The 17,047-nt window shown below is 49.1% G+C and overlaps 1 protein-coding gene and 1 long non-coding RNA gene across 3 annotated transcripts in view; one reads left to right on the top strand and one right to left on the bottom strand.

Annotated features, from left to right (window-relative positions):
• Ctcfl (CCCTC-binding factor like) overlaps nucleotides 1-7,224 on the bottom strand; it is a 24,934-nt gene extending 17,710 nt beyond the window's left edge. Inside the window, exons 1-5 of one of the 2 annotated variants that reach the window (XM_085696950.2) lie at nucleotides 7,106-7,224; nucleotides 6,037-6,602; nucleotides 4,803-5,025; nucleotides 1,391-1,561; nucleotides 264-397 (exon numbers count right to left, since the gene is read on the bottom strand). In XM_085696950.2, coding sequence (XP_085553076.2) covers nucleotides 264-397; nucleotides 1,391-1,561; nucleotides 4,803-5,025; nucleotides 6,037-6,591 — 1,083 coding nt within the window. In that variant the 5' untranslated portion in view covers nucleotides 6,592-6,602; nucleotides 7,106-7,224. Of the gene's footprint in view, nucleotides 1-263; nucleotides 398-1,390; nucleotides 1,562-4,802; nucleotides 5,026-6,036; nucleotides 6,719-7,105 lie in introns of those variants that run through there. The other variant, XM_048441215.3, reaches the window with a different exon arrangement.
• LOC125404956 (uncharacterized) overlaps nucleotides 1-17,047 on the top strand; it is an 18,466-nt gene extending 1,419 nt beyond the window's left edge. The window contains exon 2 of the long non-coding RNA XR_007233422.3: nucleotides 16,901-17,047. This is a non-coding gene — a long non-coding RNA (uncharacterized LOC125404956). The remainder of the gene's footprint in view (nucleotides 1-16,900) is intronic.

Raw genomic sequence — 17,047 nt, 5'->3', positions numbered from 1 at the left:
CTCCCTCAAGCTGTCCTCTGAGGGTCAGCATGAAGACCAGGCTGGCCTTGAACTCACAGCAATCATCCTGCCACAGTACTGTGATTATAAGTGTGAGTCACCATACCCAGCTCCAATTTCCTGTATTCGGTTTGGACACTAATGCCTGTGGCTTGCTTCTCGCATAGATTTTAAAATATGGTAAACAGTTGAGTAACAGGCTAGCCCTCCCTCGGGGTGGCGATTTCTCACTCTTGTACACGGCTGGCAGCAAGGGGCCTCACCTCGACGCTGGCATACTTGCACATGGAGCACTTGAAGGGCTTCTCATAAGTGTGTTTGTAACGCCTGTGCCGGACCAGTTCTCCGCTGGTGACAAAGGCCATGTCGCAGTCCCCGCACTTGTAGGGCCTGGTTCCTAGAAAAATCACGTGGTTTACACTTTTCAAACAAGACTTAACTGCAAAACTTCCAGTGACTTCTTAGTTCTGAAATGGCAGTCTGAAAAGGCTTCAGCAATTAAGACGTTCTTTGAACTATAAATATCACAGATGTACGAGACAACGCTCTGGGTAACAGTCAGTGCTTTTAGCTGAAATTCAAGAAGGCGTGTGGAGGGGGCAAAACCAAGCTGGGAATGGTGCGGGGCAGCCTTGTAACCCCTGCCCTCAGAAGGCTAAGGCCAGAGGGATTGGTGACTAGAGATCAGTGGGCTACAAGTGAGACCTATTTCCAAAACAAAACAGGAGAAGAAAGACAAAACTAAGCATAAATGTTTGCACAAGGGGAACCCACCTTGTTGGAGAGCAAGGTACAAGTGGTCCCTGAACGCTTATGATGAGGCTTAATTAATAAATTAGACACTAAAACTCAGAGCGAACAACAATAAGAAATTGACTGAACAAATGGGCTCGGCTGGTGGCCCAAGGGCATCATCCTGGCTGCTCAGGGGCTGAAACAGGAGGATCACAGGTTCCAGACTAACCCGGGCAACTTAGACCTGTCTCAACATAAAAAGTAAAGATCTGCGAAAGTAGCCCAGCGGGAAGAACTTTTCCTAGCATGCTTGAGTCCTCATTTTTACAAAGCACGGGCAACAAATTGAGTTTAGCAGATGCCAAGAGGATACTGACAAAACTCTTTAAACTACGCACTGAGAGGAAAATTATTTAAACGTCTGAGCTGCTTCTTCTGCAATTTCCCTTTATGATTGCAGTGCTGGGGATGAAACCCAGGACCCTGCATGCACCAGGCAAGAGCTCCACATGGAGCTCCACCCCCAGCTTCTGGGATTTTCTATTTGCTAGGTCTCAGTGAAGCCCCAGGTGAAGGGAGAACTCACTGGGTTCCCCCGCACCCTCCCCGAGACGTACAGCACATCTGGGAAGGAAGGTCACCCAGGGCGCCTCACCTGTGTGGGTGTTGACGTGGTTCCGGAGGAGGGTGACAGTGCGGAAAGCCTTCAGGCACAGGTGGCACAGGTGAGGCCTCTCGTCGTTGTGAATTTTCTTGTGGCGGGTGAAAGTTGAGAATTTGGAAGACGTGAACAGGCAGACATCGCACTGGAAGGTGCGTGGCTTTCCTATAGGGAGAAGACACAGTGCCACATTTGGAAGGCTCTGCCCTGAGCAGTTCCAGCAAAGGTCAGGATTAGGAGATGTCTCAAAACCTTGGATACCCCATGCTTGATGAAGAGCGTCATCATTTTTGTCAGGAAATAGGTTTCTGTTTAGGTCCCTAACCCATCTTCCTGCTGTCCTGAACGGGCACCAGTGGGGCTCACTAATGTCTGCAACACCCATTCCAGAAAATCTTGTGCCCTCTTCTGGCCTCCATGGGCACTGCACACAGGTGGTGCACAGAGACACATGAATACAAACACACACACACACACACACACACACACACTCACACAAACATTAAAAATAAATCAATCCTAGCTGGGCAGTGGTGGCACACTCCTTTCATCCCAGCCCTTGGGAGGCAGAGACAGGTGGATCTCTATGAGTTCGAGGTTAGTCTGGTTTACAGAGTGAATTCTAGGATAGTCAGGGCTACACAGAGAAGCCCTATCTCAAAAAACAATAAAACAAAAACAAAATTTAAAAAGTCAGTCTTAAAGAAATGTTATAACATTCAGAGTATGGCAGGGACCAGAAGGGGCAGAAGATGAAGTGTCTGCTCAAAGCAGGGGGTCCTAGAAGAGAATCTCCCTTAAACATGGACCCGGGTGCATATGTTCTCTGTTGAGTGAAACGGAGACACCTGCCTGGCTCCTCAGCATCCTCCACCCAAGCCAGGGAGCTCTGGCAAACTGGCATGAAGTTGAAGGAAACCACAGCCAACAGCTACACACGACTATTTAAGTTTTTATCTAAAATAACTAAAGTGAAAACAAAACGCGGCTGCTCTCTGATGTAAGCCTCATTTTTGCGCCCACCAGCCGCATGGCTGGTGGCTACTGGACTGGATACAATCGTTTCCTGTACCTCAGCTGTTCCACTTGGCAGAGCCAGGCCAGACAGACAAGCGAGGACACCCTCTGGCAGGACACAGCTGCGAAGGAGGATGCAGCCCCCGTTAACATTTCTTGAGGAAGCTCCCAAGGAGCTGGCTGAGGGCAGTTTCCAGCTTCCAGCACCGTGGCCGATCACACCTGCTGTTTTAAGGCACTGAGCAAGTGCTGCTTGGTGACAACAGCCGCCAGAAACTCACACAAGCAGCCGAGGCTACGCAGGCGTTTCTCTCCAGGACACACACAGAGGGGCAATGCATGCTTGGAGACAACGGCCACTAGGAATATGTGAACGAAAGCAGCAGGATTCCTTTTCACACCCAGGACCATCAGATCAACGGGACAAAGCACCGAAACTGGTTTGGTAAGGCTGTGGAGGAACGAGTCTCTGACACTGCAGGCAGCTATGGAGAAAGTCCGCAGTCTCTCAGAAAATTAAACATGACGGCTTAGTGTGGAAGAGTGCTTTCTATGCAAGCACAAGGGCCTGAGTTCAAATCCCCAGCGCCCTTATTAAAAGTTAAGCATGACCTTGAATGCCTTTAACTCAGTGCTGTGGGAGTTGGAGACAGGAGGATTGTTGGAGCTTGCTGGTCTCCAGCCTAGCTTCAGGTTCAGTGAGAGAGAGTCTTCAGAGAGTAAGGTAGAGAGTAATACAGCACACAGTCTGTGACCTCTTCCTATAGGGTTTCCACATGCATGTACACACACACACACACACACACACACACACACACACACACACGTTAAACATGGAACAAAGATATGACCCGGAAATTCCACTCCTTATGTACATTCCCCAAAATTAAAGTATAGTGATAGTCATAGCAACACCATTCACAATAGCAAAGAGTGGGAACAACCTCGACATCCGCAAAGGACGAGCAGATACATAACTGTGATCCATACGATAGAACACTAGGTGGTTGTTAAAAAGAAAATGCTAACCTATGCTACAATAAGGCTAAACCCTGAAACTACTAAGTGAAAGAATAAAGATCCAGGGGCCACACGGTTTATAAGTATTATTACGGACATATTGGTGGTTCCCAGGGCTAGGAGGCCAGGGGTGGAAAGTAACTCAATGGTAGAGGTTTCTTCTGGGGACGATAAAAAATGTTTTGGAATTAGAGTGATGATGATTGCACAGGATTGCAAATACATTAAAAGCTGGAAAGCGAGGTAGGCCAGAAATTTGGGGCTACAGCCTCGTGACTGACTGTATGAGAAGCTGCCCTCAGGCAAAGAGCCAAACCTCCACCTTCAGAGGCAGACCCCGGCCCCGCAGAAGGGAACTGAAGTGTTGGCAGGGTGGCTAGTGCCTTTGTAAACGGAGTCACCTCCTTCCCAGCCTGGCCGTGGGTCGCTAGAAGACAAAGATGCAGTGTGCTGTCATAGACTGACTTTAGCGGTGTTCTCCTTGCCGGACTGGGGATGGAGCCCAAGCTCTCACGCATGCTAAGAAAGTGCTGAGCCACTGAGCCACAATTTCAGTCAGAGAGGACTTTTTAAAAAGTCATCTCAAAATTGGGATAATGGGATAAAATGTCTTGATTTAAATAAGCGAGAAATTACTTTAAAACAGCAGCCCATTAAACCACTGTGAGAGTCAAATTCTTCCCGTGGGCCGCTAGGATGTCATCTATTGTGCTACTATGAGACCTCCACAGAGCTTCGCTGGCCCTTCCTCTGAGTGCCCTGACAGGGCCATTGATGGCCGCAGGAAGGCCACTCTTTCTGCTGGTTGGCCCTTGGTCCCAGCTCCTAGGCTGGCTTCATTCTCCACAATGGCCCCCAGCCTGGCTCAGTCCTTCTTCCTGCCCCCCAGTCTCCCTCTGTTTTTCTTTCTGACCCCCAGCTTTGCTTGTCCCCTTGCCTAGCCTCTAGCCTTCTGCAGGAAGGGGTCCCTGGTCCTATTCCCTTCACTCTTTGCCTTTCTACGGGACCAGGGCTTGCTGCTGCCCTGCTCTGTAATTACCTGCCCCCAAGGAACTTCAAGTCAGAAAGCAGAGTCCAGGGCCTGGCCTGTGATTTATGTGCATAATACTTTCTGGAACATTTAAAAACCACTTTTTAAAATGTCTGTATGCAAAACAAAAACAAAACAACAAGAACAACAACAAAAAACAACAAAAAAAAACGTTTTGGCTTCAATTTTCAATATAGAACATCAGCTTAAAATTTCTTCCGTTTCCTGATGTTCTGAAAGGAGTTTTTAAAAGTCGACACCTCAAACTTCAACAACTGCCACCTTCCCACAAGAAAACCAGGGGGTCTCTCAGCGTCCCGTGCACGCGGGCCAGCCTACCCTTGGCCTTCCTCGGAGGTTTCGTGGCTGCAGCTTTAGGCGCACTTGTCTGGTCTGGTGCGGGCTGATCTTGCTGCTCTTCTAGGTTCAGATGGGAAATGGTCAGAACGATTTCATCTTTTCCTTCATTATCCGGGGCCACTTCCACAAAAAGATATCTCTCTTCTCCTTCCTTATCTGGTCCTCCCTCTGACAACGGTTGGTCCTTCTCCTTGTCTTCAAACTGATAAGTGAAAAATGAGCAATCAGAGGCAACACTTACTTACCGTCTGATGGAGTTCTTCACTCTGGCAAACCACAGTACACAGAGGGAAAAGCAAACACGTAAGACTGCTCACAGCTACCAAATGCTTGTAATTAAGCTGTTGTTAATTTAGCACCAGGCTTTCTGCGGTGGCTCGGTCTCATTTGTTGGTGGTGGTTTTCTTATTTATTTTATATTTTATATGCATTGATATTTTGCCTGCATGTACGTCTGAGTGAGGGTGTTGGGTTCCCTAGAACCCAAGTTACACACAGTTGTGAGCTGCCGTGTAGGTACTGGGAATCGAACCCAGATTCTTAGGAAGAACAGCCCGCACTCTTAACCACCGAACCATCTCTCCAGTCCCGGTGGTGTTTTTCTTTTGGGTTCTTCCAGGGTCTGTTGTCCAGCCAGCCTCAAACTCACTATGTACCTGAGGATGATCCTGAACCGCTCTTCCTCCTGCCTCCACCTCGTGAATGCCCCACTATGAACCTCCAAGCTAGATTTATAAGGTGCTGGGGATGAAAACCAGGCTCCATGTGTGCAGGCGAGCACTGTACCAGCTGAACTGCAGCTCCAGGCCGTAATATTTCCTTTTTCAAACACAACACACCTCACACGAATAGCATTTTTTCCTGTAACTTTTTTGTGTTTTGTTTTTAGAGACAGTGTTTCTCTGTGTAGCCCTGGCTGTCCTGAAACTTGCTTTGTAGACCAGGCTGACCTCAAACTCACTGAGAACTGCCTGCCTCTGTCTCCCAAGTGCTGGGATTAAATCCTGTAGATTTTTAAAAACATACACATACATTATATTCTATGTGTGTGTTTATATATGGTACGGTCTCTTGTTATTTTTATACTGGGCTTTACTTTCCAACTTCAAATTATCTTGTCCATACATAATATCATCCAAAGCCTTGACCTAAGAAAAATCAGATTTACTTTCCTCTCTCCCACAAGGCATCGGCGTGGAAGAAAGGAACATACCTTCATCAGGGCTGTGCCTTCACCCAAGTCTGGCATTAATTCTTGGTCCTCCTCAGCCACTGGCACACTCTCCCAGAGCAGGTGGAAATGCGTGCGCTCCAGCTCCTCAGGTGGGCACAGCTCTTCCGGGATGCTGATGGCCACACAATGCTGAAGGCTGGGCTGGGACTCTTGTTCCAGCCACAGCACGGAGGACAGTGGCAGGAAGCTTTCCGCTTGTGGCATCATCACTGGGAACCCCTCGGAGTGTGGCACGCTCAGCCAACCCAGCCCTTGCAGGTGCACATCCTGGGAGGTCAGGTGCAAGGTCTGCAGGGTCAGGATTTGCCTGTCGCCATCTACCGGGACCCACAAAGGCAGCTCGGGCTGGTCTTTCTGGGGCCCTGCATCCAGAAGCTGGCAGAACTCGGCCTCCACCTCGACAGTACACTCTTGGGCTCCCATTCTTTGTACCCCACTCTCCTCCTTTTCCTTTTCCTGGTCTCCAGGCTTCAACTTCTGCTCTTTGATTTGGGTGAAGGACTCAGAAAGGACAGGGACCTCGGCGGCAGCCATAGTGACGTCCCCTGATGGAAAGAGAGCATGCAATCTTTACGGGGTGCAGAGGGGCTGAGATCTAACGGACAGAGACTTTCAAAGTGCAAAAGACAGAGCCCACATTCCAGGCCAGTCTGGGCTCTATGGCGGGACCATGTCTCAACATTCCCCCACCCCCACAAAAGTCTCTAGCGGGATATAAACTACAGCAAGTACATTCTAAGTCCCAAGGTGGGTTCACGGTGGTGAAGGGTGGTGGTCTGAGCTGGCATAGCCAAGGGTCCAGCAAAACCCGGGTCCGTGTACAGGCTCACCCATCCCCAACCTGGTGCAACACTCGAGGTCTACAAGACAGCAGAGCAACCTCTCTTGGGACCTCGTTGCTCTTGGCCGCCATGTGCACGCGGCCCATCTGGCTCCATGGCCGCCTCCCATGTTCATGCCCCACCTGTTCTCTCCACCCCGCCTCCACCCCACCCACGCCCACGCTCCCTGACGCTCCCTACGAGGCCGAAGCACCCTGGGGCCTCACCACGGAGGCAGAGCCTGGGAAGTCTACCGCATGGCTGCCACCTTGTCGCCTCGTGCTAAGCGGATCTTCGTGCTGCAGCCGCTGCCACCACCTCCCCAAAGAGAGCAGTCGTGTGCAGGCGCTGGGGGGGGGGGAGGGGTGGAGCCAAGGAGAGGGAGAGCATGGAGATGGGGAAGTGGAGTAAGAGGGCACAGGACCCCAAGGGGGCGCTGGAGTCCTGGGGGAGGTGGAGTCCAGAGGCGGGCGCTGGAGTCCTGGGGGAGGTGGCGTCCAGAGGGGGCGCTGGAGTCCTGGGGGAGGTGGAGTCCAGAGGGGGGCGCTGGACTCCTGGGGGAGGTGGAGTCCAGAGGGGGGCGCTGGACTCCTGGGGGAGGTGGAGTCCAGAGGGGGGCGCTGGACTCCTGGGGGAGGTGGAGTCCAGACGGGGGCGCTGGACTCCTGGGGGAGGTGGCGTCCAGAGGGGGCGCTGGAGTCCTGGGGGAGGTGGAGTCTAGAGGGGGGCACTGGAGTCTGTGTGTGCATGTGTACATGAGTGTGGGCGTGTGCGCATGTGCGCATGTGCGCCCAAGTGCTGGGATTGGGCTGGAAAGATATTCGGAGGTCCCTGTGAAAACTGTACTATAATAACTTTTATTTTTAAAACGATTTTTTTATTTATTATGTATACAGTCTGTCTGCATGTATCCCTGCAAGTCAGATCTCATTACAGATGGTTGTGAGTCACCATGTGGTTGCTGGGAATGGAACTCAGTACCTCTGGAAGAGCGGGCAGTGCTCTTAACCTCCAGCCACTATGATAATAACTTTAAGCAAATCACTTAAATGACATTTTTTCTGCTTGAGCAATAACCACCTATATCCAGTATCTTTGTGGGTAATTTTACAGGTAGGGGATTTTCTCAGGATATGTGTTAAAGATTGATGTTGGAAAATTCTAAAAACCAATTAAACGCCCCCCCCCCCCCCACCGCACCTCTTTCTCTCTTTTGTTTTATTGGGATGGTAGCCCAGGCGAGCAAGCCTGGAACTCACTATGTAGTCCAAACTGAACTTTTTTTTTCCTTTTCATTCTTTCTATTTTTTTAAAAAATATCCACAAGGGTTTTTATATTTTTATTTATTTATTTAGAGACAGGCTCTCCCTGTGGAGGAAGGGCCTGCAGCAGCCTCTCCCTTTCTCTCTGTGGCTCACTCGGGGTTTTCTCTTCGTCTACTTGTTGTTCTGAGACACTCTCATGTAGTTCAGGCTGGCCTGAAGTGTCAGTCCTGCTTCAGTCTCCGTGGTTCCAGAAAACTCACATTATTGAAGTTCTGGGGGAGCAGAACCCAGGTACCAGTTCAGTCTAGCAAACGACCACTGAGTTATGCCAGAGTTCAGTCTAGCAAACGACCACTGAGTTATGCCAGAGTTCAGTCTAGCAAACGACCACTGAGTTATGCCAGAGTTCAGTCTAGCAAACGACCACTGAGTTATGCCAGAGTTCAGGCTAAGCAAATGATCACTGAGTTATGCCGGAAGCTGTTTTGCTTGTTTTGCAACAGGTTCTTTCTGTCGCCAAGGCTAGCTTGAATTCTCTATTTTCCTGTCTCAATTTCTAGGATTAAGGCCAGAGTTTACCACCTGGTCTCCCTTGCCTTCCAATCTTCTAAATGGCTCTGGGAACAGCAAAATGGCCCACCAGGTAAAGGTGCTTGGCACCAAGCCTGCTGATGGAAGTGTGATCCTTGGAACCTACACAGTGAAGAGACAACATCTTTTTTCTCTTCTTGCTTTTTTCCCCTGGTTTTTTTTTTTAATTAATTAATTTTACGTCCTGATTACAACCTCCTCGCCCTCCTGTCCTCCTACTCTCCCCCCCACTTCCTTTCCTTCCACCTCAGTCCATCCTGCCTCTGTATTTGCTGAGAAAGGGGCAGGCCTCCCATGGGCATCGGCAAAGCATGACATATCAAGTCACCCATAAGACCAAGCACCTCCCCCTGAACTCAGGCTGGGCAAGGTAATCCAGCATGAGGAATGGGTTCCCAAGAGTCAGTCAAAGCACCAGACACAGCCCTGCTCCCACTGCCAGGGGTCCCACAGTTCTTTCTGTTTTTGTTTTTAAAGGATTTTGTGTGTGTGTGTGTGTGTGTGTGTGTGTGTGTGTGTGTGTGTGTGTTGTCTGCATGTATGTACATGCACCTGTGTTGAGAACTGCTATGTCGGTGCTGGAAACTGACCCTGGGTCCTCTGCAATAAGTGTTCTTAGCCACAGAGCCACTTCTCCATCCCGCCCCCCTTTTTTGAGATAAGGTTTCCTGTAGCCCAGGTGGGCCATATACTTGAGGATAACTGATCCTCCTGTCTCTACTTCTTGAGTGCTGAAATTACCCACTCGTTCCGGTACGTCCAGCTCAAATGCAGCTGATAAAGGTGTGTGAGTGAGACAGAGGCCAGGGAAAGGAGGAGCATGGGAGGAGAAACCGAGGTAGACTTGGAGAAGCAGAGAAGGAGGGAGTTTCACAAACGATGGAAGCTGGCATGGGGAGAAGCTGGAGAGGGGGAGGAGGTGGGTCCAGCCCTCCCTCTTGAAGCTGAGCTGGTTTCCTGCTGGAGGGCTTGAGAACCCAGGATGCAGCTTAGCACAGTGAGATGGTAACCCCCGTTTGTAATCATCCTTCCTTCCCACCCACCCCATTCCGCCTTCCTGCCTCCCTTAGACACTGCAGTGTCTTTGTCTTAAACACTGGGTAATGTTTCCTTGTTTCTTACTGCCAAGACTATTATATAAAAATATTTTTTAATGTCTAAACATTATCTATTTAATTTAACACTCTCATTTAGTATGCAATGTAATTAGGATGTGAAAAATATACAGGTAATATGCAAATGCAGCTGCACATGGCATGCAAATGTATACCTGCATGTGATAATTCAAGGGTGTTTTTGCATATGATATGCAAATATGTATTTGCATGTGGTAACCATGTATATGCATGTGTACATGGTCCCATTTATGGCGTGGGATGGGTGGAAAGCTATAGGTGGGCAGGGATATCTGTTGCTTTTTTTTTTTTTAGTTTCTCAAGACAGGGTTTTTTCTTTTTTTAATACATTTTTTATTGATATTTATTGAGCTCTACATTTTTCTCTGTTCCCTCTCTGTCTCTCCCCCCCAGCCTTCCCCCAAGGTCCCCATGCTCCCAATTTACTCAGGAGATCTTGTCTTTTTCTACTTTCTACTGCCCATGTAGATTATATCTATGTAAGTCTCTCTTAGTGTCCACATTGTTGTCTAGGTTCTCTGGGATTGTGGTTTGTAGGCTGGTTTTCTTTGGTTTATGTTTAAAAACCACCTATGAGTGGGTACATGTGTTAATTGTCTTTCTGTGTCTGGGTTACCTCACTCAAAATAATGTTTTCTAGCTCCATCCATTTTCCTGCAAAATTTAAGCTGCCATTATTTTTTTCTGCTGTGTAGTACTCCATTGTGAAAATGTACCACATTTTTCTTATCCATTCTTTGATCGAGGGGCATTTAGGTTGTTTCCAGGTTCTGGCTATGACAAACAAAGCTGATATGAACATAGTTGAACACATGTCCTTATGGCACGATTGAGCATCCTTTGGATATATACCCAAAAGTGGTATTACTGGGTCTTGAGGAAGGGTGTTTCCCAATTTTCTGAGAAATCGTCACACTGACATCCAAAGGGGTTGCATTCCCACCAGCAATGCAGGAGTGTTCCCCTTTTCCCACAATCTCTCCAGCATAAGTTATCATCAGTGTTTTTGATCTTGGCCATTCTTACAGGTGTAAGATGGAATCTCAGAGTTGTTTTGATTTGCATTTCTCTGATGACTAAGGATGTTGAACATTTCCTTAAGTGTCTTTCAGTCATTTTAGATTCATTTGTTGAGAGTTCTCTGTTTAGGTCTGTACTCCATTTTATTTTATTGGATTAAGTGATTCTTTGGTGTCCAATTTCTTGAGTTCTTTGTATATTTTGAAGACCAGACCTCTGTCTGATGCCGGGTTAGTGAAGGTCTTTTCTCATTCTGTAGGCTGTCAAGATGGGGTTTTACTGTAGTTTTGGAGCCTGTCCTGGAACTAGCTCTTGTAGACCATGCTGGCCTCGAACTCACAGAGATCCACCTGCCTCTGCCTCCTGAGTGCTGGGATTAAAAACGTATACCCCCACCACCAGCTGATCTCTGTTGCTTTTACTGGACCGGCCCTGACAGTTGTTCTGGAGAAGCTTGGCGCTAAAGTCAGTCCTCTAGCTCTTTGCGCCTTGCTAATGTGCACGAGGAGAATACGCGATTTGCGTGTGATCTGCACATCCTACGAGCTTACAGGATGTCATGCTGGGTATGTTCTTATTACCATACACCGGTGAAACTTTCCAGTGCTTTTGACTTTGTCCAACTCTAGGTGTTTGTAACGACCCTGGGATATGCTTTAAGGACTTTTATCATTGGAAAGTGGGTATCCAGAAGTCTCCTATGAGTTGAGCTCTGGTATCCAGCATTTCCAACCTGGACCTGTGTGTGCCATTTCCCAAGATGTACTTGGGATATATACCAGGTAGAAAGAATGTAGCGTATAAGGAGCCGCCTGGGCTGGAGTTTGCTTGCGCTGCCGAGACTGTGCATGTAGCCTTCATCACCACGCAACCCTCCTCAGCTGCTGGTGTCTGTAGAAGGAACTGGCGCGCTGACTGCCACTTTATCACCCATGCAAACTGAGGATCAAACACCCTGATTTTTTTTCTGTATGGTTAGTCACTTCTATATCCTCTTCTTGTTGCTCTGAAGCTGGATTAGCCATGGGTGTGTAGATTATTCTTTTAATTTAAATTTCCGTGGAAAATTTGGTCCTTCTAAGTGTTGAAGATAGATAGTTTATACCATAAAGTAAATAGCTTTTGTTCAAAATGTTCCCGCGGTCACTCCGATTTCAGCCAGTAGGTGGCCCGGGAGTGTCTGTGTGGGCACGTGTCAGTGGCCTGTTGGGCAAGCTTTGTTTATATACCCGCCGTTATACTTTGAACTTTGCCATGGACATGGAATGTACTGACTTCACGAGCGGCTCGGCCCTGCCTTGGACTTGGCTGCTCATGGGGAGTTTGGGGACAAGCGAGGCAAAGGATCCTCAGAACCTGAAAGATCATGAGTCACAGAGGCGGGGCATGAAAGGGGCTGTTATATAAAAGTGTCCTTGGATTCCAGAACACTCCAGAACTTTATTGGTAAAGGCTCTGTTATCCTGCTGACAGTTGGAGAAACACCTTGTAAACGAGGGAACGTTTTGTTAACCTTCAGTCTAATGGACTCCGATGACAAACAGCTTAAAAAGGGGTCTCCAGACCATACCTGGTAGACAGCTCCGGTAGTGGGGTACTCAAGGGCCTCGTGTTGAATGCTGAGTGTGTCTCCATTCTCCTTTGCATAGACTGGGGTGTGCTGTCAGGACATTGAGATGAAACTATCCTGAACTGATCTGATGTCATTGGGAAGACGTTGTGAGGGAGGTGGGGTAGGGGTGTGGGGGTGTGGGGATGTGGTCGTGGTCAGAAGGAGATGTAGCCAAGGCAATGGAGAAAGAGATTTAAGGGTAATATGCTCTGGGCTTTGGGGATAGAGGGATAGGCTGGGAGCAAGGAAGAGGAGGAGTCCAGAAACTACTTTTTACAGAGGCAAAGGAAGGGAGCGCCCCCAAAACCTGTAGAAAGGCTGCAGCCCTGCTCACCACTCTATAATGCTGGTGTCCAGATCTGGGAGAGGGCGTGTGTGTGTCCCCCAGAGCACGCAATCTGAGCAGGAAGACACATGTATAACTTGCATCTGAAAGTCAGATATCCCTGGTTCTCTCTATGGGGCTATCTCAGTCTCCCACCTGCTCCTGATGCCCCTGGTTCTCTACTTGAGGCTATCTCAGTGTCCCACCTGCTCCTGATGCCCCTGGTTCTCTCCTTTTGGCTATCTCAGTCTTCCACCCGCTTTCTGCTTTCCTTCCCAGTCTCCCAGCACCAGGCCTGTGGTTTGTTCCTTGGATTAGCCTCCACAGCATTTTCCTTGGGTATCTCAGCACCTCTGTACTTTCAGTGAACCAGGTTGGTGCCTTCTGTTGGAACTCCGAAACTCCTTGGCTTGTTCAAATCCTCTAATGTATAAACCTGTCCAGAGCAGAGCTTTTCACCCCCACCCCACCACACCCCAAATCTCGCCTTCTTCAGTCTTCTACTGTAGTTGGTAAAGATCCTTGTAGACGCTTCTAGATGCTGCTGGAAAATACTTTAGAGACTCTTCTTTCTCTACAGCAGCAATGGACCGACCTCACAAAATCTCTCCAAGTCTGAGGCCCTGATCCTAACTCCTCAGCTCTTGCCTGGATCTGGCCAGCACCATGCCACACCTCCACCTTCTGGTCATACCCTAGGCAGAGCCCCCTAGCAGTCTTCAGGACTCAAGGGAGCCGAAGGAGTTCCCTTCTCCCTTTGGAGTCCATGATTGTCCACATGGTCAGCCCTGCTCTTCCACGTGGACCCTAGTTTCTCCTGCAGCCCTCAGGCCTGCTGTCCTGAACCAGATTTTCCTTCTACCATGGCAAGGTCTGGTCCCCAAAGTATCAAGACTGACTCTTCTCTGACCACCTGTCTCTTCCCAAGGCCGTCTCAAAACACCCTTGAAGTCAAGTTGAAACCCCTGTTCTGTTGTGGGTAGCTTCCGTGTTTCAGGGACAGCAAGCAGCATTTTCGAAACAGTGGAATTTTCCTGCTCTGCTGGCAGTAACATCTGGGTGACATGGGTGCCCCTGCTGTACTGGGCCCTCAGACGTTTGCTGAGAGAGCTGGCCCGGGCACGGGTGATGCAATCGCCTTTTCTGTTTCGTTTTGTTTTGTTTTGAGACAGGACCTTGCTTTGGAGTCCAGTCTGCTCTCTACCTCAAACCCTTCTGCCCCAGCCTCCCTCAGGCTAGGATCACAGGTGGACACCCAGCTCGGGGACACAGCCCTCTGCAGTCATTTAGCCTGGTCCCGAGTGGCTTTTCCCGCCCCAGCCCCTCAGTACTGAGGATCAAGCCTGGGAGTTGGCATGTAGTACAGTGGTGCTCACTACCAGTGAACTCCTCCACCAGCGTAGCCTGGCTCTCAGGCCTGTATTTACCAGGACTCACTGGTGGTCTGGCTTATCTGTGCTCTTAGTCGGGCATATTATATTAGTTGAATGTAATATGCATCTTAACTGCCAGACTTGTAAAAGTTACAAGACTGTATACCGTAATCAAACAGTGTGAAATCCGGTTCCCAGGGAGAAGCTGCCAGCATGTTCCTGGCACACCTCTCCTGCTGAAAGTTCCCTCTGTCTAAAAAAAACAAAAAAAAAAAACAAAAAAAACACTCAACTTTTAAAAAATGTGTTTGAGTGTTTTGCCTGCACATGTGTCTGTGTACCATGTGTGTGCTGCCCATGGAGGCCAGAAGAGGGCAGGGGATCTCATGGATGCCGGCACATGTGTCTGTTAGCATGTGTGTGCTTGCCCATGGAGGCCAGAAGAGGGCAGGGGAGCCCATGGAAATAGTTACAAGCAACCATGTGGACTCTGGGAATCGACTCAGATCCTTTGGAAGAGCAGCCAGTATCTTAACCACTGAGTCATCTTCTAACTCTTGAAAGCACCCTTGGCTTTTTATAGACATGAGTTCCAAAGTCAGTTGTAGAGGAGAATCCCAAGCTCCTGTCTGGGAAGGAGAAAGAGAACTGACCTCTTGCATAGGATACATTCAGGTGGAAAAGGGGTTGTGGGACAATATTCTCTCTGACAGCAGATAGCCTTTTGTCTGCTTTCACTTATGAGACCTAAAGGAACCAGTATCGGTTCAAGACTCACAAGACCAAATTCTCAGCACAAAAGAGATTTATTTTCCCCAGAGGGACAGAGAGCGGGGGATAAGAGACAAAGACAGGAGACAGAGGAAGAGGAAGAAGGGGAAAGGAACAAGGGAGAGGGGGGAGAGGTATTTGTCGGTTGGGGGACAATGACAGTGAGAAGACAGAGGTGGCCACAGGCAAACGGCAGTTTATAAAGGCAAAGGGGCAAACTCCTTGTTAGGATGAGGTGTTTAACTATAACTGGGCTTGTTAGGGGGTTTTTGATTGCTGGACTTCAATACTTTGATGGCTGGGCCTTGGTTGTCAGTCTCTGGAGGAAGAAGTGGCCAAATAAGGAAATAGGCCTTGGTGGCTGGCATTAGGAATGTAATCTAATGGTTTTTAGCAAGGCAGAGAGAATGGAAGGGAAGGGCAAGGCCTGCCAGAGCTGTGTTTGCCATGCTTGGGCTCACTAGAGCTCCTTCAAGACCCTTGCCAGGAAGTTGGGAAAAGAAAGAACAAGCAGACAGTAGCCAGGAAGCTGGAAGCCCACGGGGTTGTGGGAGGTGGAGAGGCCATGGGAACTAGCTCTGCGTTGGTTGAGTCTGACCATGCCTCTCAAGGAGACAGGTGGCTCACTGCCCCTCGCCTTTACACTTTTCCTGACAGTGTGATTATCCCAATTCAGGAAAGGCCCCGAGGAGCTCCTGGCAGGCGTGAGGAGACCCTTGTGGAGATTCCGGAGAGCTGTACTGCTATGTGTTAGAGAGAAGGTGGACATGGGGATGTGGCTCAGTTACTAAAGTGTTTGCTTAGCTTGCACAAATCCCTGGCTATCGTTGCTAGCACTGTGCAAGCCAGATGTGGCAGCACACACCTGCAATCCTAGCACTCAGCACTCAGGAGGCGGAGACAAGAGGATCTGAAGTTCAAGGTTTTCCTCTGGTACATAGTGAGTCCCAGGCCAGGCTGGGCTACAGGAGACCCTGTTTCAAAAGACAAAGAGGAGTAGAGGAACTCATCATTCTCTCTCTCTCTCTCTCTCTCTCTCTCTCTCTCTCTCTCTCTCTCTCCCTCTCTGCTCTGCTTGACTTCCAACACAATGGCCCTCTGCTGCACACACAGGCTTGGGGGAGTACTGGAGGTGTGTGCATGTACACACACGCTTCTGTGCAGTCAGAATTCAGAACAGTCCCCCAAAGTGTGCCATATGCTGCCCTGCACCGCTCACCTCCATTGCCCTCCTCAGCCCAGTGAAGGGCACAAGAACTGAATCCTCCCAGGACCCTACCGGGATCTGAGGAAGAACACTGGGTGTCTCCACAGCCTCCTGCGGAGGCCTGCACCTATCTTATCAGGACTTGAGGGCCTGGGGCACCTGTACTCTTAACTCCGGCGTATGCCGGTGCTGCTAGAGACAGTGCCAAGCTTAATCCTGAGAAGACTTGCTCCAAAGTCCTTCCACTCCACACAGTCACCAGGGCCACGTTTCGGCAGACGGCACAGACATCTCTGAGATGTCATTTCAAGGCTGGAGCCCAAGGTGTCTGTAGAGAAGCCCACTCACACAGGTAGAGGAGCTCTGGGTTCCCTCTGGTCTGGTCCCCTTTTCATTGCAGATGGGGGCTAAGATAAAGGTTTCAATTAGCTTCCCTAGAGGGACCAGGTAGGCCATTGCCTTTGATTGGAGAGGGACAGGGCCTTCCACAGGGCAAACCTTGTTCTCAGGTCCAGTAGATGGCAGCAGGAGAGGTGTTCTTTAGGTGCTTTCTGGGTACACAAGTCACTCCAGTTTAAAGCTGGCAAAAATTTCAAACAATGTCCTTTTTTTTTTTTTGCCTACCAAGCAAAAGAGATGTGTGTAGCAGATCTGGTGTGAGCCGGTGAGTGACCTCCGTTCTGGATACCTGCCCAGTGACCCTTGGTTTTTTTCTTTTTAGGTCTCAGAACAAGAAGAGTTGGAAGACGTCGAGTGGTGGGACTCGGAAGAACTTCAGTCATTCATTAAATTGTCGCTTTTCCCAAGGGAATGTTCTGGAAACCATAATCATTAACACTGTGCAGGGCTCTGCAGCCTATCAAGTGGA

The sequence above is a fragment of the Myodes glareolus genome, chromosome 10 (genome assembly GCF_982192425.1).
Source record: "Myodes glareolus chromosome 10, mMyoGla1.1, whole genome shotgun sequence".
NCBI classification, from domain to species: domain Eukaryota; kingdom Metazoa; phylum Chordata; class Mammalia; order Rodentia; family Cricetidae; genus Myodes; species Myodes glareolus.
This window is presented reverse-complemented; position numbering and strand designations above follow the sequence as displayed.